The 24,045-nt window shown below is 42.7% G+C and overlaps 1 protein-coding gene across 1 annotated transcript in view; it reads left to right on the top strand.

Annotated features, from left to right (window-relative positions):
- CGNL1 (cingulin like 1) overlaps positions 1-24,045 on the top strand; it is a 108,283-nt gene that overhangs the window by 56,236 nt on the left and 28,002 nt on the right. The window contains exons 2-7 of the mRNA XM_082734445.1: positions 7,435-9,030; positions 9,785-9,879; positions 11,946-12,051; positions 14,732-14,833; positions 15,359-15,507; positions 16,876-17,011. Coding sequence (XP_082590571.1) covers positions 7,447-9,030; positions 9,785-9,879; positions 11,946-12,051; positions 14,732-14,833; positions 15,359-15,507; positions 16,876-17,011 — 2,172 coding nt within the window. The 5' untranslated portion in view covers positions 7,435-7,446. The remainder of the gene's footprint in view (positions 1-7,434; positions 9,031-9,784; positions 9,880-11,945; positions 12,052-14,731; positions 14,834-15,358; positions 15,508-16,875; positions 17,012-24,045) is intronic.

Here is a 24,045-nt window from a genome sequence, read left to right as displayed (position 1 = left end):
TCTCGATCCCAGAACCCTGGGGTCATGACCCAAGTCGAAGGCAGAGGCTTTCACCCACTGAGCCACCCAGGCGCCCCTCTTCATTCTCATTTAAGATGTTGCTTGTCCTTCTCATCTTACTCAAACCATACTGAACTCTGTAGGATAGTCAGCACTCTCCCTTCATTTTCAAACCTCAGACTTTATTTTTGAAATGGTTTTCCCAGGGAGTTTTCCAGAGTCTTTTTTTTTTTTTTTTTTTTAAGATTTTTATTTATTTATTTGAGAGAGAGACAGTGAGAGAGAGCATGAGAGGCGGGAAGGTCAGAGGGAGAAGCAGACTCCCCATGGAGCTGGGAGCCTCCATGGGTGGGACTCGATCCCGGGACTCTGGGACCGTGACCTGAGTCAAAGGCAGTTGCTTAACCAACTGAGCCACCCAGGTGCCCCAGTTTTCCAGAGTCTTGACTGTGTGAAGACATTTCCTTCGAAACCTTAAAAGTTTGTTCAGTTTCCTATGTTTGCACCACAGAACTGATAGGTAGATAGGAAAGAAGAAAAGAAAGAATGTAAAGCTTAGTTTAGGTAAGACTGCCTCTTTCTGTCATGTTTGGGAATAAGCACATTATTTATTTATTTCTAAAGATTTTATTTATTTATTTGACAGAGAGAAAGATCACAAGTAGGCACAGCAGCAGGCAGAGGGAGAGGGCAAAGCTCCCTGCTCAGCAGGGATCCTGAGATCATGACCTGAGCTGAAGGCAGAGGCTTAACCCACTGAGCAACCCAGGTGCCCCGGGAATAAGTACATTTAAAAACTAGTAAGCATTTTGCTAGTCTTTGGCTTTTCTCAGTCTGATTTCTCACTTTTACCTAGTTGAAGTTCCTAGTTTGAAGCGCTCTTTTAAGTGACTTGTATGATAAAACGGGAGTTACTCATTCCAAGCAGACATCCACAGAATCCCTTTTCCATGCCAGGAGCCTTGCTGGGTGATTGGGCCAGCCTGGCCTGGCTCGTGGGGACTGTCAGCCTCAGGAGGGAGGGCCAGCCGTGGTGGAGACATTTCCGAATGCCTAACTCTGTTTCCACGGTAGCTGGCAGGGCCTTTGGAGGGGCTGGTGAATAGGTTTCCAGGTTTTGGGGGTGCCATGGGGAATTAGAGCAATGAGGTGGCGATGTGTGACCCAGCATTGTGACTGATCTCTGTGCCCAGCTGATAAAATGTGATGTCCCAGAGAGAGGAACTGTTTCTGTCTGGCATATGTTCGTAGTTCTTCCAAGTGCTAAGCTCTTTGTTCTTACTCAGAAACACACTCCCTGATCTCGCTAACTAAAGCAATTATCATCATTTAATGGTCTTTTCCGAAAGCATTATTTCCACTCCAAAACACCACTTTTATTTGCCAAGTGCCACAATGTTACTTCCTGGCAATTGGTCTGCATTTATTGCCAAATTATGTAAGTCCTTGGTTGGGCTTCATCCCCAGCCGAGAAGTGTGTTCTGCGGAGAGCATTAGGATTGTAGCGGGGCCTGGTGTCTGAAAATGAACAGCTGTCCTTGAATTCATTCATTAATTCAGTGTTTACACTGTGCTTGGGAAGGAAATCCACATTTGTTTAAAACACCAGTGCCCAGCCGGGAAATGTCATTCTGTGAAAATATTGGATTGAGGTTTGTTGTCAAGGAAATGTAAATTGTGGACATTTCATGAAATTCAAATATGCGGATTAATTTGCTAACAGGGAGCTAAGATTATAATAAACCAAGGTGGCCTTATTCAAAGATTGAAATGTAATTAGTGTTGACTGTAGTAGCAACAGCTAATGAAAGGGGCTGTAAAACCCTAGAAAAGAATTTTATTAATAAATATTAGGAGGAATATTTTCATAGAAAACTCAGAGTCAGCACAGAAGAGATTATTGGTGAGTAAAATGTGACCCCATTTAGCAAATATCATAAACAAAACATTGCAGTGAACACATTTGTTTGCTTAGAAACTCTTCTGTTGGAAAAAGTATTTGTTATAAACTTTAATGAGTGCAAACGCTTGTAAAGATCCAGAATAACACGGGCCAGTGTTGCTCGCGTACGGGACCGGGGCACACCCAGGCATTCTGGTCTTGGCCTCTGTGCATTGCTTCCGCAGTCTAAGACACACTTGCTGTTTTTGTCCTAGTTTTGAAGTATTTTGAAAATGTTATTAGCCTTGTCAAGCTAGATCAGTTTACAGGCAGGAGATGTATCCCTTTTTCAGAATTCCACTGGGAAGATAGTAAAGGCACAAGAGTGTTTCAAGCTTCGAAGACAAGGAATGGCAGACCTCGTGGAGGAGAGCTAGCTCACCAGTGGAGGAACAGGCCCTTGAGTTGGTGGTGGTGGAGAGATGAGGTGGCTTCCCTGCAGAGCCCCTGGGAGGCTCAGAGATGGAAGGCGTCCGTTGCCCTAGGAGGCAGGGATGAGGGGCTGAAGCCTAGGGAATTATGTGAGTGCCTTGAACAACCAGCTCTCCAGGGCTCTCTCTACACCCTGGTATCTAGACCTCCATCTGCCTCTGCTCCTCCTCCCCACCCCGATGAACAGGCTGGAGGTCTGTTCCCTGGAGAAACTGAACTGGAGAGATCTTGGAAACAGATAGGGACGGCTGAAAACAGGGGGGGTTGAATGAGAGCTGGGACCTCCATGCTCTTCCCCTGCCCTGTTCCCTGACACCAGCAGCCAAGCTCGTGCAACCCCAGATTCTTTCCTTGAGAAATCAGACCAGTCCAGAAAAAAATGCCCCAGATACAGAAATGACAGAAATGTGCGTGTCCCTCATTGGAAATCTTGGTACACCCTATTCCTTGAAGCTCACCAGCTAATAACTCCTCTTCATGCTTGCAGAGGCTCCAATCTGCTTTTAGGACTGTACTGTTCAATAGGATTGGACGGCCAAGGATCTGAGTCCTCTTAGGAAAAGCTTCAACAGGAAAGAAAGGACCAAAACAGACCGGCAATGAGAAACCTTACAGAAGATGGACCTATTGCAGAAAGCAGGAAAAAAATTTTTTTTCTTTTGAAAAAAGTTAAAGTATCTTCAGAGAGAGAGAGAGAGAAGCTATTTCATGTCTAAAATGAGAATAGCATTTAGAATGCAACAGAACCAATTAGAGAATAAGAAGGAGATATTGGGGATTACAAATGAAATACTTGAATTTTAGGAGAAGGTGAGGATGTAGCTCTCAAAAAAGAAAAACTAAAAAGACAGAGTTGAGAAGTAGTTGAGGAAAAAAAAAATCCAAAAAGTTGAAACTCAATGTGAAAGATACAACATTACTAATATCTTAGTATTAAGATAGCAAAATAAAATGGTTCTCTGAACATTATCACAGAAATAACACCAGAACATTTAATAGAACGAATGACATGAATTTCCAAATTGGAGAAGTATATTAAGTGCCCATTTAAAAAAAAAATTATTTATTTATTTGAGATAGAATGAGAATGAGAGAGAAAAAGCATAAGCAGTCAGAGGGAGAAGCAGGCTCTCCACTGAGCAGGGAGCCCAAAGTGGGGCTTGATCCCAGGACTCAGATCATGACCTGAGCTGAAGGCAGACACTCAACTGACTTAGCCATCCAGGCACCCCAGCGCCCATATTTTATAAAACCCTCACTCATGGAGCCCCTGGGTTGCTCAGTTGTTGAGTGTCTGCCTTCGGTTCAGGTCATGATCTCAGGGTCCTGGGATCGAGCTCCGCTTCGGGCTCCCTGCTCAGTGGGAAACCTGCTTCTCTCTCTCCTGCCCCTGCTATGTTCCTTCTCTCACTATCTCTGTCAAATAAACAAATAAAATCTTAAAAAAAAAAAAAAAAACCCAAAAGACCCTCACTAGGATACATCAGGTGAAATTTCAACCACAGTAGGGATGAAGAAAAGGTCCTAAAAGCTGTCAGAGAAGAGTACACAGGGCACACACAGAGGAAAGGCTGTCCAAATAGAAGAATTCTTTTTTTTCTTTTTTAAAAAGATTTTCTTTATTTATTTGACAGACAGAGATCACAGGTAGGCAGAGAGGCAGGCAGAGAGAGAGGAAGGGAAGCAGGCTCCCTGCTGAGCAGAGAGCCCAACAAGGGGCTCGATCCCAGGACCCTGGGATCATGACCTGAGCCGAAGGCAGAGGCTTTAACCCACTGAGCCACCCAGGTGCCCCCTAATAGAAGAATTCTTAATGGCATCCCTGGAAGGTACAAGATAACAAAGTAATTCTTTAAAAAATCAGAGGGAAAATTATTTCTAACCTGGATTCTAAATCCAGTTAGACTCTCCATCATCAAACTAAGCATTGAATAAAGACATTTTTCAAAACACCAAGTACTCAAAAAGTTTACTCCCTTGGACCTCTTAAAAAGCTACCAGAAGTGAACTCCCCCAGACCAATTGGGTAAACTAAGAAAGAGGAAATTTTGGACACAGTATAGCACAGAAGGAAGAGAGCAATGTAAGACCCTAATGAAAGGTTCAGGGATGGAAGGCAGCAGAGGGCAGGGCACCAGGGGAAAAGATCACCAAATTATCTGATGTTTTGGTTATTTTGAAATTAGTACTGGTAAGCATCTAACGTGATGTAGCTGACAAAAGATTTAAGGATAGGTAGGTGTATTGGGAAGAAGACAAGTGAGACTAGCAATCAGATATTAACCCTAGACAAGTTAAAAGTTTTGTAAAGAAAGATGGCCATCGCCTACAGTGTAGCTGTTTAGTGAATAAATATTTATATAATACTTATATATTATTTTGGTTGATTATTAATATGTAATCATAATATAAATATAGTTAATATTATTGAGAAGCTAACAGAATGAGAAATTTGCCTGTATGGTATGTCATCGCCCATATGTAAAACTGGTGAGTTAGGCAATTGATTTTAGGCATATTACTGAGCAACATAGAGGTGAGTACTAGAGAAACAACTAACACTTGCACTTGGTTTCCTCTGGGGAATGTGATTGGATGGGAAAGGGAAGCTGGAGAATCCAAATTTCCATTATATCTTGTTTAATGTTGATTAAAAATGAAATTGCCTAATACTGTCAGGATAAGCCTGAAAATAAAAGTAGGTGTCATGAAATCATTGGGGTCGGTGAGTTAAAAATGGATTTGCACATGAATGTCCTTCTCTAAGTTGTTCCCCTTTGTAAACCTGGAGGTGATGATGTCTAACATGTTTTATATTTAGAAGAATAATCATCAAACAGAAGAGACAGCACTAGGCCGGTAAGAGACAGATATATCCAGGAAGACTCAAGACAAATTGGAAAGACTAAGCAAATCAGGATGTACTGTCGCTGAATAAAAAATTGGTAAATTATATGGATATATTTTGAATTCCATACCTTAAAAAAAGAGACTATACCCATTACCCAGTAAATGTTGACAAAAATTATCCATACATTTGTCCACAAAGAAAACCTCAGTACATTTAAAAAGGAAGGAATAGTAGAAACTTAATTTTTTTTTACTACAGTGCATGTAGAAATTCACAACATACAGAGATAGGGACCCTCCAAGCCAAAACAACACAACAGCAGATGTACTGGATATGAAAAAACTTTTTCAAAAACAACTCGTGGATCAAAGAAGAAATCAAATCCACAGACTGAAGCTACTTAGGAAATAATGTTAAAAACGTTACTGTGGTAGAAATTATTGGCTGCCTTCCCAGTGTCAACAGGACACTGATTTTGTTGAGTCAGTGACCAGCTAAACATCCCTATTTCTCAATCTGTCCTTGTAGTTGGGGTTGGCTATATGATTAAGTTCTCACCAATGAGATAGATATAAAATAATATTGGTGGGTGGGTCTTCCAGGAAACCTCCTTAAAAAGGTTGACTCAGCTGACCTAATGAACTTTTGACATATGTGATGCTGGGTTAGCCATTTTGTAATCCTAAGGTGTCTAATGCATGCTAAAAGTAGATAAATGGAAAAGATGAAAGAGGTATTCCTCAGAAATACCCTGCCATCATCCATTCTGGCCTTGGACTTCCTGCCTCTGGAGAAAAAAATTCCTAACTCCAGAGTTGCTAAGTTGGGTCTCTTTGTTAGTAGGAACCAATGCAATTCCTAAATGACACAGTCAGATATCACAACTCATGGGATGTAATTAAATAATAAAAATAAATAAATGAAGTGTGCAAGTCAAGAAGTTGGAAACCAAACAACAAAGTAAAATAAAGGAAAGCAGAAGGAAACAATAGAGATGAAGCTAGAACTCAATAAGAAAATTAAAAAAGGGAAATGATTGAGAAATGTTGAGAGCTACTCTTTAGGGAAACAATTATTTTTAAAAATATATATAGAGAGATCACGTTTTACTTGCTCAATCAAAAATTAGGTGAAGAAAGCACAAAGAAATGTAACTGGATAATGAGAAATTATAAAGGAGATGAAATGATTCATAATTTGTAAAGTTCTCTGCAAATTAACTTGAAAATGTGGATCAGATAGATGATTTTCTTGAAAAATGTGCTCTCAGGCTCACTCCAGAATAGAAAGAAACCTGAAAAAGGCCCCTAGGAGTGAAAGAAATGAGACAGCTGTTATGTGTGACCTGATGCTACTGCTCTTCTTGGGGCTTCTTTCCTGTCGGAGTTCTCCAAGGGGGGGTGGAAGTGAATTTCTGGTGGGAGGCCCCAGGGTGTGGGGTGGGCTGGGCGTCCTGCCTGGTGATCTGTGTTCGGTCTTTGACGATGGTGGCCACGCCCCAGAGAGGTCATGGCACTGATCCTTGGCATTAGGACACACCCCAAAATAAGGGACCTCGAGTCTTCAGTTTTTTGTAACATTTTTCAGATCCATGTGTTACTAGAACCTTTTTGGTAAGAAAAAAATGATGAAAAATTATTCTTAATCATCCGCTCTCGTTGTCAGTCTCGGAACAAAGTAAAGCAATGTTCTGAACATTATATCCAAATAAATAGAAAGACTTCAAAGCAAGATTGTGCATAAAAAAGGTAGAAAGCACTATTCCAACAGGAAGGAGAGAAGAGAAAGTGGTGACCATCAGAATGCCTTCAGTCTTAATCGTTTCATGGAAAAGTACCTTGTTCTCAAATGCTAGTAACTGGAACATCCTATTGGTTAAAAATAAATAGCATAAGGTGTGAGGAAACCAACTAAGGGAAAAAAAAACAAAGCAACCAGAACGGCCTGTCAGCCAGAAACAGAATAAGGTGCTTATGCCAAAGGTGTTATGCGTCTTCCCCACAGAGGCCAGGGTTCAAGCCTGGTGTTGACAACTCCACGGTCATGGAGGGCATCCAGAAAGGCCTGTTTGGATGGGCAGTTGGTTCCAAAGTGTCCTTGCTGGTTAAAGTGTTGCGCTTTCTTTGGACTTTCCCCTCATCATCTTCATTTAAACAGGTGTAATTCCAACCTAATGTCTTCTTTTTACCCTGTCTTTCCCTGGTCACAGGAGCAGGGAACCATGGAGCTGTATTTCGGTGAATATCAACATGTGCAGCAAGAATATGGCGTCCATCTGAGACTCGCAAGTGATGACGGCAAAAAGTCACGGAATTCCCAACCCTCGAAGGCAGGCTCTTATGGTGTCAGTATCCGGGTACAGGGAATTGATGGCCACCCCTACATAGTCTTGAATAACACAGAGCGGTGTATGGCTGGCCCATCTTTTCCTGAAAATGGGCCATCATTCCCATCTCCGGTGAGAAGTAACCTGCCCCTGCATTCCAGCAACGGGGCTGTGCTGGAGGAGACCAGCGTCGAGGAATTGCAGCTCCCAGAAAATCCTTATGCCCAACCCAGTCCAGTGAGAAACCTGAAACAATCCTCTCTCTTTGAGGGCAAGAATGGGGTTCTCGAATGCAAAGAGGGGCCAGTGAAGCCATCCCACATGTTGAACTTTCAGAGGCATCCCGAGCTTTTGCAGCCCTATGACCCGGAAAAGAATGACTTGAACTTAAAAAAACCCCAGCCTCCTGAGAGTAATTGGCTAAACACTCGATCAGAAGAAGGTTCCAACAATAAGCAGGCTTGGACTCGCTTCCCGAAACCTGGTAATTCTCAGCCTACCGGCCCTCCTTTGGAAGATGTGGGCAAATCGAACGTGACGGCCATTCGTTTGTGCAGCTCTGTGGTCATCGATGACCCCAAGAAGCAGACCTCAGTGTGCGTAAATGTTCAGAGCTGCACCAAGGAGGGGCTGGTGGAGGAGGCCCTGTCCCCTAGTGGGAGGTCCCTAACAGCCCACAGCCCACACCCCCATCCCGAGACCAAGAAGGCCAGGCCGGACGTGCTTCCCTTCCGGCGGCAGGATTCTGCGGGACCCGTCCTGGATGGAGCTCGGTCCCGGAGGTCCTCTTCCTCATCGGCAACTCCCACTTCGGCCAACTCTCTGTACCGATTTTTACTTGATGACCAGGAATGTGCCATCCATGCCGACAATGTGAACCGTCATGAAAACAGACGCTATATCCCCTTCTTGCCAGGAACTGGGCGGGATATTGATACAGGATCAATTCCTGGTGTGGACCAGCTGATTGAAAAGTTTGACCAAAAACCCGGGCTCCAGAAGAGAGGAAGGTCTGGGAAGCGAAACAGAATCAACCCGGAAGACAGGAAGCGGTCCAGAAGCGTGGATAGTGCCTTTCCTTTTGGTCTCCAGGGGAACCCCGAGTACCTAAACGAATTTAGCCGGAACCTCGGCAAGTCCAGCGAACACCTTCTCCGCCCGTCTCAGGTGTGCCCGCAGAGGTCACCGGCTCAGGAGCACCGGGGGAGACAGAGCGTGGGCCGGGCCTTCGCGAGGCTGCAGGGGGCCCACCTCAGGCCTCCCCAGCAGAGCAAAGATGGGAAAGTTCCAGAAAACAAAGGTGGTCAGGAGAGTACAGACACGCACGCTTCTTCCCTCCCAGCACAGAATAAAAAGGAGGAGGAAATCAAAACAGCCACGGCGAAGCTGATGTTACAGAATCGGCCACCAGCAACTTTGCCCGACTCTGGCGCCAAGAAGATTTCTGTGAAGACATTTACTTCCACCTCCAATACTCAGGTAATGCCCGCGGGCCTTTCCTTTCTTGCTGCAGGAGGCTACAGGAACGCAGACCCTCACTAACGGCATATCCGACTTGTTTCAGTTTTCCCCTACAGAGTTTTCAACCTATTACCAATTGTATGGTTTTCCGGGTTAACTCAGATACAGATAGAATCCTGTCGTAGACTTTTCTGTCGGGGGACTTGTCAGACACTCTCTGCTTCGTTTTTCCTGTTTGTGTCTGTGTGACATCTGCAGGTGTGCAGAATTTGTTTCCACACAGAGGTTCAGTGCTTCGGTTTGTGTAGATACATTGATTTTTCTCCTGACGTTGAGTGACTGGGTTAATATCTGGCCTGCGAAATTAGGTTAATTTTAATTTAGGTCACTCCTAAAGGGACGGAATTGACTTAAGTGGTATATTTAGTGTTTTGGTAGTACCCATAAAAAATAATGATAGTGGTAAAAATGATGATAAGGTTGGTAAGTGTCAGGCACTATTTATTTGTTATAGATTCTAGGATTGCCCCAACCCTGTGAAGGTAGGTACTATTAATCTGTCATTTACAGGTGAGAAAATTGAGGTGAGGCAAAGTTAAGTAAGTTGCCCAAGGTTATGGAGCTACTGAGTGGTGGAGTCATTGTAATGAGGATCCTTACCTGAGGAATTGTTTTTGGAAAGTAGGAATGTGTTTGGAAGCTTCTGCTTCAGGGTTTTGCCTTCTTCCTGGAAACTTCATCCTGTGGTCTAATAACTGGCTTTATGTTCCAGGCCACTCCGGATCTGTTGAAAGGCCAGCAAGAGCTCACTCAACAAACCAATGAGGAGACGGCCAAGCAGATACTTTACAATTACCTCAAAGAGGGGTCAGTGATTTTCCTTAAAGGAGCAAAGTCTCGTCCTTACCGATGGGGGTCTTAATTTCCTTTTCTGAGACCTTCTGTTTTGCCCTCCCTTCCTGCACTGTGTGAACTGTTTGAGGCTTAGGAGTCAGTGGTTGGAGTTTGCACAACAGTCTTTGAGTCTTGGGTGTGGGTATGAAGAGCAGGGGGAAAATAAGTTTATAAACTGATTTTATAATAAAGCCATATAATTTATTATTATTTTATAATTTTTTTATAAAAAATATTTTATTTATTTATTTATTAGAGAGAAAGAGAGAGAGAACACAAGCAGGCAGAGCAGCAGGCAGAGGCAGAAGCAGAGAGAGAAGCAGGCTCCCCACTGAGCAAGGAGCCCTATGTGGGACTCGATCCTAGGACCCTGGGATCATGACCTGAGAGCCAAAGGCAGCGGCTTAACCAACTGAGCCACCCAGGCATCCCTTTATTATTATTTTTTTAAGTAATTTCTACATCTATTGTGGGACTTGGACTCGCAACTTCAGTATCAAGAGTTGTGTGCTCTTCCAACTGGGCCAGCCAGGGACCCCTGTTTTTCAAATGACTCTATTGTTTAAAAAAAAGTTCAAAGATGGGAAGAATGTCTCCTCCTCAGTTTTGACTGACTCTTCCACCTTGAGTTTTGATGTATGCAGTAGTAGTCAATCGTCCCTTATTAGTAGTGATAAATAAAACCACCTCTTCCCCTCCTGAGAGCTGACATTGGCCAGGAGCCCCTGCTTCCTTGATTTTTAAAGCATGTATGAGTCATTTAAAAGCACTGCTTTTCACAGACTTATCTTGGAGGTTGAGTTTGAGTAATCTGGTTTTCAGTCCTTGCTGAGATATTAGGTCAGGAATTTGCAGTTTCTGTTTCCATTGTCTCATCAGATAGGATTAAAAAGGGGGAAAAAAGCTTTACAACCCGACGTGACTGCAAGTCCCTGGCAAGTACTCATTGGTATCAAAACTTCACATTTTTTTTTATCGTACCTTACAATTATCGAGCTGACAAAATAGGTTCAGAATGTAAGAGAGGGGCTCTTTTTGGCCTGGGGGTGGGGATGGGGACTAACTGAAGAGATTCTTCTAGCTGAGAGCTAGCTGTTGGTGTCTCTCTGTGAAGGGTTTTACCACGGTAAGATTCAGGGAGAAGAGCTTTCGCTTTTTAGAATTCTTTCTCTAAATTCTTTTATATATTTTTTTGCTCATGATTTATTGAGAGACTGGTGAGACAGACGTTAACAGGAGGTGACTATTTGAGGGAACGTATTTAAAAATTTTTTTTCTCATTGCCAGGAATGTGTGATAGAAGGTGTGGTCGAAGTTAGTAAAACTGTCTGAGGCTCCTGGGTGGCTCAGTCGGTGAAGCATCTGACTTTGGCTCAGGTCATGATCTCGCCGGGGTCCTGGGATCAAGCTCTGTCAGGCCCCTGGCTCAGCAGGGAGTCTGCTTCTCTCTCTCTCTTGCTTGTAAATGAATGAAATCTCTAAGAAACAGACAAACAAACAAAACTCTCTGATCATTATCTGTGAACATGTAGACGAAGCTCTGGTGTTGACAGTCTCAGCTGGGGCAATTTATTTTTTTAAACACAGATAAAAAGCCAGTTAAGGTCACTGTGGATCATTCTTAGCGTAAGATTTATAAGTAAAGTGTGGCTGTGGGTTGTGTGTGAGAGAGACACACACACACAAGAAATTCCTTGCTGGAATGAATATGTCATTTGAGTCCAACAACAACAAATTACTAAGTTTTCACTGTATGTTTTCTCCAGGCTCAGAATGTGGGTGCCTCTCTTTTACATTCCCTCTTGGAAATGGGAACCCTCGTCCCAGACAGAATGTTAACATAGAACAGCTTATTTGGAGAGAAATACATCATCCATCCTGCTCTCCTCACACTGGCTTTGTCTGTAGCCTTAATTAATTCATACCTCTTGCCATCGATCTTCTTAATACGGGTCTGTTGTTTGTATGTCATGGCACTTCAGGTATCCTGAGACCCGTGGTCATACCCCTCACTGTTTTTTCTGCTCCCTCTTTCCCAGAAGCACCGATAATGACGACGCCACTAAACGGAAAGTCAACCTGGTCTTTGAGAAAATCCAGACTTTGAAGTCTCGAGCAGCAGGGAGCACACAAGGAAATAATCAAGTAAATTGGAGTTCTGTATTCTGCAGAGGGCATTTAACATGGAATGTGGCAAACAAATTGCTGTTCCTCCAGCCTGTACCTTGGGTTATTGCAGTAAGTGGGAAGTTACCCGAGTAGTGAGCAGGACCTAAAATGGCAGATCCATGTTGTAAATATTATGGTGCCCCTGCCTTTTTTTCAGAAAGGTGTTTAAGAGATTTTATTTAAAAAATATGTAACCTGTAGCAAGATGAAACAGAAAGGTGGTGAAATTTAGAAAGAGAAAATAAGTACAGGAAGGACGGACTGAAATCAGGGACAGAGAACCCTAATGTAATCCGAGGTCCCGAAGGAAGAAGGTATGTGTGACCGGACCCACGCTCTAGAACGTCAGAGAATAAGGACTAGAGACTGGTGAAGCCAGCAAGCATGTGGAAGAGAAAGGAAGGAGTGGAGTGGGGCCAAATTCTTTTTTTTTTTTTAAACTGCCCATTCCATTTATTGTACTGAATCCAGTTGGCCCGTGGAGATTTTTTTGTTGTTGAAGGAGTCATCTCATGTTGGATGAACATTGACTACGTGCCCGACACACCTTGTACCCTGAAAGGAAGCAACATTTGGTAGGGATGACTAGAAGCTTGTTCCTCAGTCCTGCACCGCCTTGAACTGGGACCCATTTCTTGCTTGTGTGTCTTCTCTATCCCTCCCGGGGAATTCTGCATGGAAAGGAAAGAGTATAATACCCGAGACAATTCAAAGCAAGTTTGTCTAAATGCATATAAAATATACAGGATGTTCTTAGGCCTCAGTTCCCTCTTTTCTCTACTGGTCAACGCTCAGCTAACCCATGACTGCTGCTATGGCATCCATTAAAACGATTACGTACACACGCACACATGCACTGTTCCCCTGGGGGAATCTTTAAATTATACGCCTAGCTTATAGGCAGGCTTCAGGGGCTCTACATAGTTCTTAAAATTGATTGAGGGGTTTTGTGCTAAAACTCTTAAATCCAAATTATCAGGGTGACTCTTGCTTTTCACTCAACTGCATATTTTTAGGGTGATACATCCTTTGGCCTTGATGTGAAGATTATCTTTGTGGGTTACAGGCGATGGGTATCCAGACCAAACTAGGGGAGTTAGGTTAAGCCCTCTGGAATCCGGGACACTAACAGGGTCTCCAAGAGTAAGGAAGGCTCTGGGAGAGGAAGGCAAGGCAGAGTGTTCTAGGTAGAGGGACCAGCATGAACAAATACAAAAAGGCCGGTGTGCCTGATGCTTAGGGGACTAGAGGCAATTTAGTGTAGCTGGATCAGAGAGCCAGGATGTGGGAGGAAGTGCCAGATAGAAAAGACCTCAGAAATCGTAGAGGTTTCCATTTTTGGCTGAAGGTGATGGGCTTTGGAGAGGAATGAATAGTGAGGTATTTGCAGAAATTCATTCCTTTTGTAGCTTTTGGAGAGAGGGGAGATAAGAGGAGGGGAAACCCGTTAAGCCAGAGATGATGAGATAAACCATAGCTTTTAGACTTCTTGCTAAGATCACAGCACCATGACTGCTTAATTGCCCAGACTTTTCTACTCCTGTTCTCTCCCCGTTATTTTCTGAATGTGATTATTTGTGGGCAGAGGCTTTGGAGTTTTATCTTTTTGGTGTCAGTGGAGTGATTTCCTCTGCGAGAAGGAAAGACCATACTGGAAACAGCAGAGTAGGTAGAGTTTTCATTCGTGTGACTACAATGTGTCATTTCCCTCATTGGGTTGGATTTAGAGTTCCATAATGGGTTTTTCTCATTTTGCCTGAGAAGATAGGAAATCCTGTGTTTTTGTGGATGGTTGGGTTCGGTTAACTTCACAGGAGTAGTGAGGAAGTACCTCATTCCAAGTTCATCACACACAGCTCACACCTGGGTTCAGGCCCGTGAGACCCCAGACATGTCTTTTTCTAGTTTTGATTCCTGCCTTTTATCCTCTCCCTTCTCCTTTTGTGGCGTTCTAACCACTTCTCTTTAGTTTTAGCCAAATCGCTTTGAGAGCATTATCCTGTTACTCTACTCATGAGGGAAAAAAAAATGAGATCGTTAATATTAATACTCAGATCAGAGTCTGTTTTCTAATAGACTCTCTAATCAGACCCCTCTTTGTTCTATCTCCTTTCTTTGTGGACGTGCAGCCTCTAAAAGAAGAAAGCCAATTCAGCCAACATACATCTATTTACTACTTGAATACAGACCTGTGCAGAGAGTGAGAACATCTCAGGTTCTGGAATAATGATTCCCAGTGTAATGGAAGTTTTATAATAATAGATAGATTTTACGAAGGGCCTTGGGAACACAGAAACGTGGGCTTTGGGTATAACCTTAGGCAGTGGAGGAATCTTCAACAAATATTTATTTTTTAATCTTTTTACATTGTTTTATTGGGGTATGACGTCTATACAGTAAATTGCACAAATCTTAACTGTCAAGTTCGTTGAATTTTTAATATAAGGTTTGTGTCAGTGCACACCACCACCCTGATCAAGTTCCAGAGCCCTTCGGTCACCCCCGGAGGGTTTCCTGGTGCCCCTTCCTTTGGAGGGCTTTACATTTGAATTGGGTCTTAGGATTTTGATGTTACTGCTTAGATTACATTTTGGAAGAAAGAGAAAATAAAGCGTCTTGAACATGTATATTAGGGTATCTCTTCAATTAATTACAGGCTTCTAATCCTTCGTCCGAAGTCAGAGATCTATTGGAACAGAAAAACAAGCTGACCACAGAAGTGGCTGAACTTCAGAGACAGCTTCAACTAGAAGTCAAGGTATCATTTTTAAAAATTTCTGTCTTACAAAGAATATTTTAAGCAAATCTGGATGCCCAAGTGAAGTGAAAACCAGTGTCCAACCCCTGCCCCAAAGAAACATTCCTCTCATCACTGAGTAAATTCCTGTATATTTGACTCCTGCTGTCCAAAGAACTTTTTTTTTTCTTAAAATTTTTGAAGTAACTGAAACCCATAGACACTGTTTGCTTTGATGGATTAAAGCGCTGTTGGATTCGGGCGGGTCAGTAGGAAACTAAATGCATATAAAATATCCAAACCGAGTAATAGAACTAGCAGACTGAACCTTAGCTGCCTTGGTATTTCTTTTAGAAGTCTTACAGCTCATTCAGTATTTAATGTTCTTTCTAGTTGCAAACTCCCAGGCCTAATTATGTGGCTTGATTAAGTTGTTTAATAAATGAGTGCAAAGACACGGAGTCCATGAGAGTTTCGGGGTAGCCTTCTGTGGGATTACATTAACGTTCCTTGGAGATGCTTGAAAATCACATGCATTCATCTTAGAATCAGCAGAACATGAAAGAAGAGAGAGAGAGAATGAGAGCAAGCTTGGAAGAGCTCCAGGGCCAGCATGACAGTAAAGTGGAAGAGAATTCTGTGTTGCAGCAGCGCCTGGAAGAGAGCGAAGGGGAGCTCCGGAAGAACCTGGAGGAGTGAGTTCTGGGCGCAGAGCCTGGGTTCTTGCATCCAGTGGAGCCAGAACCTTCTTGTCTGTTCAGTACTACCCAGCCTTCCAAATATTTAGAGGGGCTACTGACCCTTCCTTTTCTCCTTCTCATCCTTGTAAAATTGTGAAGCTGGTAACACACACAGACTGTAAGCAGGAAGGCTAATGATTTAACAAATTCGTTGTATACCTTAAAGGATGCCTGGTAAAGTTTCAGCCCTGAGAGGGGCTCCTAGAGCTGGCAAGCGAGAAGCAGGGAATGCTGAGTAGGGATACCTAGAGACAGAGATCTTAAGGAGCCTGGCCCTAGCCTCCAAAAAGCACATGTCCTGTGACTTCTGTAATCTCCCAGTTTGTGAATTTTATTCTGAAGGATGCTGACCAGTGCTTATGCGTCTGTTGAGTCTGCAGAGAGGGAGAGTCAAAGCCAAGATGGCCCTGTCATTGCGTCATTTTAAAATTTGTGACAAAAGGCTCTGAAACCCAAGTCTGCAAACGTACAGTGCTATGAAGCTCTGCAGACACAGTGGAGGTCTTAAGTGAAGGTTTAAGCAGGAGGAGATTCAAGAACTATATAATAAGATCATTTGATTGCCTTTGCAGTTTTGATGATGTAGATTTTGCTTTTGAAACATGCCTAGAGGTTAGTTTTAGAAACATTGGTGAGAAAAAATAAAATAAAATTTAAGGGGTAGTGAAGACTTTACAAAACCAAAAGGTAAAATAGTTGTGAGTTTGATTTAGAGCAGAGGTTGGCAAACTTTTTCTGTCAGACGGTAAATAGTTTATGGTTTATGGGCCATATGGTCTTCGTTGGACCCCTTCAGTTCTGCCATTGTATTGTGCAAATGACTGTGTGTAATATGTAAATGAATGAGCATGGCTGTATTCCGATAAAACTTTCCTTAGAAAAATTGGCCGTGGGCCAGATTGGCCAAGTAGGCGGTAATTTGCTGGCTCTTCCAGGGCTGGGGGCAGGGTAGGGGTTAGGGAGTGGGATGGCTTTAGTGAAAGCATTATCGAAGAGGTTCTGCTTTTGTGGGTCAATTTCTTTCTTGTCATCTAAATTCTTGTACACTACGGTCTCCTTTTGGGGGGAAACTGTCACTGTATAGCCTTCCCCATTGCTTTGAGTGCTCACTTGCCTTCTTGTTGGGCAAATTAAACTGCAGACATGAGTTCTCACCAGTGCCTTTTCTGGTTTGTGATTCCTTGTTCAGTGTAGAACGCAAAATGGGAGACACCTTGGGGCTTCTGATGACTCTGCTTAACCGTCTGTATGTTTGAGATCAGACTGGATGAAAAAAATGTAAGGCTTAGCACAATCTCTCTGATGGTCCTCTTCCCCTGCCAGACTGTTCCAGGTGAAGATGGAACGGGAACAGCACCAGACCGAGATCAGGGATCTTCAGGACCAGCTGTCAGAAATGCATGATGAATTAGACAGCGCTAAACGATCTGAGGACAGGGAAAAGGGAGCTCTGATTGAGGTAAGGAAGGTGGTGGTGGGGAGGGGGGTGTGGGATCAGGTGGTAAGGCAGGCCCCATCTGCCTGGAGAGGATGGGATGGGGCAGGGTAGGGGGGCAGGGTGTGTGGAGTCTGGATACTACAAGCCGTATTCCATGACGTGCATTTGCTCCGCTGTGCCTGTGGCTAGATTCCCGGAAAGCATCATCTGTAATAGTTTTTAAACTTTGTCTTAGGAAAAATTTCAACCATACAGAAAAGTAGAAAGAGTAATTCATTAACTTCCATAGAGCCCCAACCCAAATCCAACAGTTGTCAACATTTTGTCCTACTTCCCCATTTCTTCATGTCCATTCATTTATCCTATTATTTTTTCATCTGTCCATCTCTTCATCTTTGCTGAGCCGTTTCAAAATAAATTATAGATAACGCCACACTTCACCCCTAAATTCTTTGGCATGCATCTTTAAAAAATTAGGGAATTTTGTTATGACAATATTATTATCATACCTAAAACAATGAATAATTCCTATAATATAACAATAATTCCAATACCTGGTTCTTACTCAAAATTTGCCGGTTGTCCCTCCAGTATATTTTATAGTTGTTTCCTCCAGCCCCAAGCCGGGATCCAGTCAAGAATCCCGTATTGCTTTCATTGTTCTCTTTCTCCGAGTTTATTTATCTTAGTATTCTGCCACCAATTTCCTATTTCCTGCTCCCTTTCCATTCCATTGATGGAATGTGGACCAATGGCCCACATTCTGGATTTGTCTGATTATTTCCTTATGTGCCCATTAACTTGTTCCACTGTCTCCTACATTTCCAGTACATTTGAAATTAGGTCTAAACACTAATAGATTTGGGTTAAACTTTGGACAAAAACACTTTGTAAGTGATGCTAGTTATGGGAAAGTATTTTAAAGATGCTTATGCCCATATAGCATTTATCACAGATTTTTTTCAAGGCCCCCATAAGAATGTAAGCTCTAGGAGGCAGGGTTGGTGGTGGTTGGCTTGGCGTTTTATCCTTATCAGCTGTTCCAGTGCCGGGGACATATAGCACTTGGCAAATATTTGGCGGATGGTTGGATGGATGCATTATGAGTGAAACAGTGAGTGAGTAAATGAATGAATGGGATGCATTTGCTGTGTACACAGGCTACCCGTCTGGCTTCTGCCCATATCAGTATATTCCCTATTGACTATTTAGTTCTTACCAATCCATGAGTCAGTAAATGAAGCTGACTCTTCTGCTTAGCGTTTGTTAATGATTGTGTGGTTTCTCAAAGACAGTTATTATCTCTTCCGTGAATTAGACTGCCATCCTATTAATGTGGTAGATACACACATAGGCTATGAATGTCTACATTTTTTTAAAAATTGGAAATGGGTATAATTGAAGATCAGTAATAGAACTTTTATCTCTGTGCCTATTTAGATGTCTTGATATTGGCTATAATTATCATAACCTGTATTTTTGGCATAGTTTTTTTTTAAAAAATATTTTATTTATTTATTTGACACAGAGAGAGATCACAAGTAGGCAGAGAGGCAGGCAGAGAGAGAGGGGAGGAAGCAGGCTCCCTGCAGAGCAGAGAGCCGGATGCGGGGCTTGATCCCAGGACCCTGAGACCATGACCTGAACCGAAGGCAGAGGCTTTAACCCACTGAGCCACCCAGGCGCCCCTTTGGCATAGTTTTGAAGCTTATTTCCATATAAGCTTCAGTTTATAGGAACAGCCAACGAATAAATGATACACAATTTAGAACAATGCAAAACAAAGAAGAAGAAGAAGCCATAAAAAAGTAAAACAGTAAAGGTACCTTGTCAGCATTTACTTCTCATTTTCTGCAGCTTTCCCCCTAAGGGCCTGGGTCTTGTCTTTGTTCTGGCTGTGGAGTTCAAGTTTCTGGCTGCCTCTACCTCTGGGCTGTCAAGTGTTTCTTCACTCCCTTCCTTGTTTCGTGTTGGGAGTAATTCCCTCGAGGGATTTTAGATCTCGCTCTTTGGAACTTAGAGTCTCTTCCCTATGACTTGGTGGTGGCAGAAAAAAGAATGCTGGCGGCCACCCAGTTGCAGATGTTCTCACGAATTCATTTTTACCATACGGGCAGAGGGGAATTGTTTCCTTTCTCCTACATGAGCATCTCTCTGTCTCCACGTAGACCTTTCCTCCTGAGAAGGCCTTGGGTATGTTCCTTAGCACCTGTTTCTCTTTTTTTATCCAATGGCTTTATCCTAAAAACTGCCACGTTTGTGATATTATATTCTTCTCATGGCTCTGCCTTCTTCTCGGGACTGAGTTACAAAGACAAGGTACATTAGAATGGGGTTTGAAGGGGCACCTGAGTGGCTCAGTGGGTTAAAGCCTCTGCCTTCGGCTCAGGTCATGATCCCAGGGTCCTGGGATCAAGCCCCACGTCGGGCTCTCTGCTCCGTGGGGAGCCTGCTTCCTCCTCTCTCTCTCTCTGCCTGCCTCTCTGCCTACTTGTGATTTCTCTCAATCTGTCAAATAAATAAAATATTAAAAAAAAAAAAAGAATGGGGTTTGAAAATGGTGTATTTGTTGCAGAAATATTAAAACATCATAAAATGGGGGCGCCTCGGTGGCTCAGTTTGTTAAAAGTCCGACTTGATTTCAGCTCAGGTCATGATCTCAAGGTTGTGAGATGGGACCCTATATTGGCTCTGTGCAGAGCATGGAACGTGCTTGGGATTCTCTCTCTCTTCTCTTTCTGCCTCTTCTCCCCTGCTCACATGTTCACTTTCTCTCTCTCAGAATAAATAAATAAAAATTTAAGTTATAAAATGGAATTTTAGAACGGAGGGGTGGTGAAAACATTTTTATTTCTATATTTTCTGTTTTAATATCTACATTTATTTCTTCATTGTCTCCCTATCCGTTGATAGCTTTCATCTACCCTTCTATAATTTAGGGACAATTAAGGTGTCCCTACAGCTTTGATACCTGCTTTTTAAAAGTTCGTTTGTCAGGCGCATCTGGGCGGTGTAGTCGGTTGAGCATCTGACTCTTGGTTTTGGCTCAGGTCATGATCTTGGGGTCATGAGATTGAACCCTGTGTTGGGCTCTGCACTCATTGTGGAGTCTTCTTGGGATTCTCTCTTGCTCTCCCTCTGCCCCTTCTTTGCACGTAACTGCTCTCACTCTCTCAAATAAATAAAGAAATCTTTTAGAAAGTTTATTTCTCCTTATTATAATCTAGATTCTTCCTATTTCATTTTTTAGGGAGATAAGCCGTAATAAATTTCATCATCTTTCTCTATGTATTGATTCTCTCTCTTTTTTTTTTTCCCAAATTATGTAAAAATGTGTTGAATGTTTTTCACATGTATCCTTTTAGTTCTTTAGAAAGATTTCCTAGGGCTAAGTTCCCAGAAATGATGTCAACTGAACAGTTTATGGCTTTCAATAAAAATGTAGCTTCACAAACAAATTTAAATAGAAGACTTCGCCATATCCTATGATTCTTGTGTGGACACTTTATTGATTCTAAAAGGGGAGGGTGTTATTTTTGCTGCTGGGAAGTCTTTTAAGTTGCTGGATTTTCTCACTAACTGAAACCTCTAATTGTTAGTTGTCATTTCACCTGAAATCCTGTTTCCTTATAGGTTCGTTTTAGCCCATTTGACCTTGATCTATTTTATATCTGCCCCTTTTTTCTGCTAGCCAGTTAGTTCAAGAACGTCAGTTTTGCTTCTTCCCCCATGTCTTGCCTCACACGGTGCCAAGCAATAGAGCAAATGAATAAATAAATTTCAGTTTTGAAATTAATTTAGAACTGTCACCATTTAAGAAAAGGAAATAATTCTGAATTGAACCACACGCTTCTTTGTCTTTTTAAGCACAATGCACTGAGCATATATGAATGAATATAATTTAATTAAATAGTGTATTTATTTATTTATTGTTAGTGGTCACTAGGATAAGGATATGAGCCTCAGTTTTAGTGATGTGTTTTCAGGCTGGTGATGAAAGACACAGAAAAGGAAAGAGAGCAGCACATCTGCTCTGAAAATAGCCGATATTGTTGGCTTTCTGATTATTTGCCTCTTTCCTGTAATGGGAGGAACAGCATCTACTGCTGTCTTTCTGCAAGATGAGTTAGGGCACAGTTAGTTTTCGGTGTCAGAGTGGGTTTCTCTGGAGGTTCATACTCACTGTTTCAATCAGGTGCCTTTGACTTGTCAGCAGTAGTGAAAACATGACCTATGGTTTCTATACCACTAATAAAATAGACCCTATCTCCTTGTCACATTCAATTTATTCTTCAGATCTTAATGAAAAGTGGCCTGGGGGAGTCTGATAACAGATGATAGTTATGGCCAAGTTTTCCATGGCCTTTGGCTTAGAACAGGTTCTTAAACACAATGAACATTTAAACACTTCTATTTTTGAGTGTTTGAAAAAGGCTGAAGGCTTTTTATTTTGGGGAGGCTTGCCAAATGCACAAGATTTTTCATGAAAGCTCTTTTAATGTTTTGCATTTTGTTAAATAACATTGGACAGCAACATAAAATCAGTAAAGTAACAGTAAGAGAGAATAAAGTTTAAAAAAGAAAGAAAGAGTAAAAACTACCATTCTCTTAGGATAAACCATAGAATTGACTAAAAAGAGGTGACTTTGTTATTCTGTTAAAAAGTTGATGGTTCTGGGCTTTTTTTTTTTTTTTTTTTTTTAAAGTCAAGTTACAAAAGTGATTACAAAATAAGTTTCCAACCACTTCTTTGTCAGTAAATTTGTTCCTCTCCAGTCTGGGGGTAATGGGTGAACATGAGTCCTTGCTCTAAGTACAATAACGGGGGAGTTTCTAATCACCAACCAGCGTCTTTGATGGGAGCCTGTGGTGCTGATGGGATGGGCCTCATTGCAGCAGAGACTGGTAATGGCTTATCTCTGGCATTTTCCAAGATGTGAGTCCTTAAAATATTCTGGTATTGAAATTATATTGATCCGAGGATAGACTGTGCTCAGAAATGAGGTCTCTAACAGTAAAACCCTGGTAGGACAGGACTGCACAGCTTACAAATTTTAATTAAAAAAAAAAACAAAACAACCTAGAAATACATTTTTTGTCAACTGTGATATGCTTTCTAGGCTACTCTTTTGGGGGAATAAGTTACATAATTCTCTATCAGCTACAGCTTTGTCATAAGACCTTTTCTGTGTCCTCTCAATGAGTGTGGGCCTCCGATAGAGACCTATAACTTCTGGGAAACATGCACACAGAGGAGATCAGCATTCTTCTCAGTTTGGCGTGGACTCCTGTCAGTCAGTGGTGTGTGAAATGAGGCTTTCTATGGGCAAGTGAGCTGCTGGCTTGGTATTCTGGTGTGTGGGTCTCAGCGCACCTGCTGTCGGGACAGCCACTTGCCGCTGCTAATAGCAGCCAGGTGCCAGAGTGTACTTTCCTTTTTCTTTCAGCTTTTCTTTTTTCCTTTCAGGTTCTGAGCTTGTCCCTTTTCTTTAAGGAGAGGGACCTCCTTAGAGCACTTCCAGCCAGACACAATGCTCCGTTGTGTTTGCTTCGAAGAGACGGAGCAAGCACGGTGTAATTGTTTGCCTCTCTCCTCCTCGAGTGTGTAGGCTTGTTGTTAGGCCCACAGGGGCTGCATGGTAAAGAGAAGGGCAGCGGTCTCCAGTGTGTCCCAGACTTGCACGTGTGAGCTGTGTGGTCCTAGTCATGTTAGTTTCTCAGAGCTCTAGGTTTCTTGTTTTGTTTTCCATTTAAGAATGAGAATACTGTTAATCTCCTTGAATATTCATAGGATTTCCAAAACTCCTAGGAGTTTTGGAAATGCTTAGCACAATTCTTTTTATGTTACTGCATACCAGGCACAGTCAAATTTGCAGCCCCTCCCTGCCCACATACACACATACACATTCATTTGGTTTTTATCTCCCGGATCGTTTTGTATCTGCAGCGAGCCTGGATGCATAGAGGTTTTGAAAGTGCTGATTCTGACTGGCCAAGACCTCCCTTTGTTTTCTCTGATTGGTGTCCCTAGAGAGACATGCTCATCTCCGATGGACAGTTACTTGTGTTTTGAAATTTATATTTTTGAGATGATTGGCAGTAAGGCTGCTGAGGTGGTGAAGTAAGGTTTTTGAAATCTCTCCTGCCTTTGGTCTGTACCCTGGACAACTTCCAAGGGCTGCTAAATGATACAGTGCGGTGTAATCTGATGGGATCTGTACAACACGGGCTGCCCAGGCGACAGCCGCAACCACAGATAACAGCACGTTGGTGTCAAACAGACTGTGAAAACCTAGGTTCTTGACATGCGCTGGTGACACTCCACAAAAGGCGACACAAAGCACAGCTATATTCTGGAAAAGATAAGTGTGGGAAGAGGAACTGCCTTATCATCAAAACAACTGAGAAATGTGTGAGAGTAAGAGCAGGAAACAGGGGTTAGAATCACAGGGACTCTACGGAGAGGCTGGCAGAAGGCCCAGGAAGACCTGCAGGGGTAGCCGGTGACAACAGTGATGGAGGCATCTCTGGTCCTCCTGGAGGAGGGGCCGTCAGCCTCGCACCAACCAGGATGTCCCCCTTTGACAAATCTAAGGATGGGCTCTGTTTTCCTAAGACTGGCTCATGTGTTCTGTGCTTGGTGCTTCGGAGGCACTCAAATTACTGTAGTGACCTGGATGAGTCCCTCGGCATTCACCGACTCCATCAGTGCCTGCCTGCGAGTTTCTGGAAGGGTGAAGTCTTGGTCTCTACAGCGTGGTTCTTCCCTGGGACTGCGGGGGTTCCCCTGGTTCAAAGATGTGCATATTCTAGAGAAAAGGAAAGAGATTCCATTGCCAGTTATATTTTCATCCCCTCACGAGTCACATACTCCCTGGAATGGAAAGTTTCTCATCTCTGAGGCCTCGGGTCCCCAGGTGGCAGCCGTTCCTCTGATTCCACGGGAGCTCTAAGAGCACAGGATGTGTGCGTCCTGTGAAAAAAAGACACTTGTTTAGAATTCTGTTATCTGCAGACTTCTGCGTATTGCACATGTTAGTTCACTTATACTCAGA

Source organism: Mustela nivalis, assembly GCF_964662115.1.
Source record: "Mustela nivalis genome assembly, chromosome: 6".
NCBI classification, from domain to species: Eukaryota; Metazoa; Chordata; class Mammalia; order Carnivora; family Mustelidae; genus Mustela; species Mustela nivalis.
The sequence above is the reverse complement of the archived record's forward strand: the minus strand, read 5'-3'. Positions and strand labels throughout refer to the sequence as shown.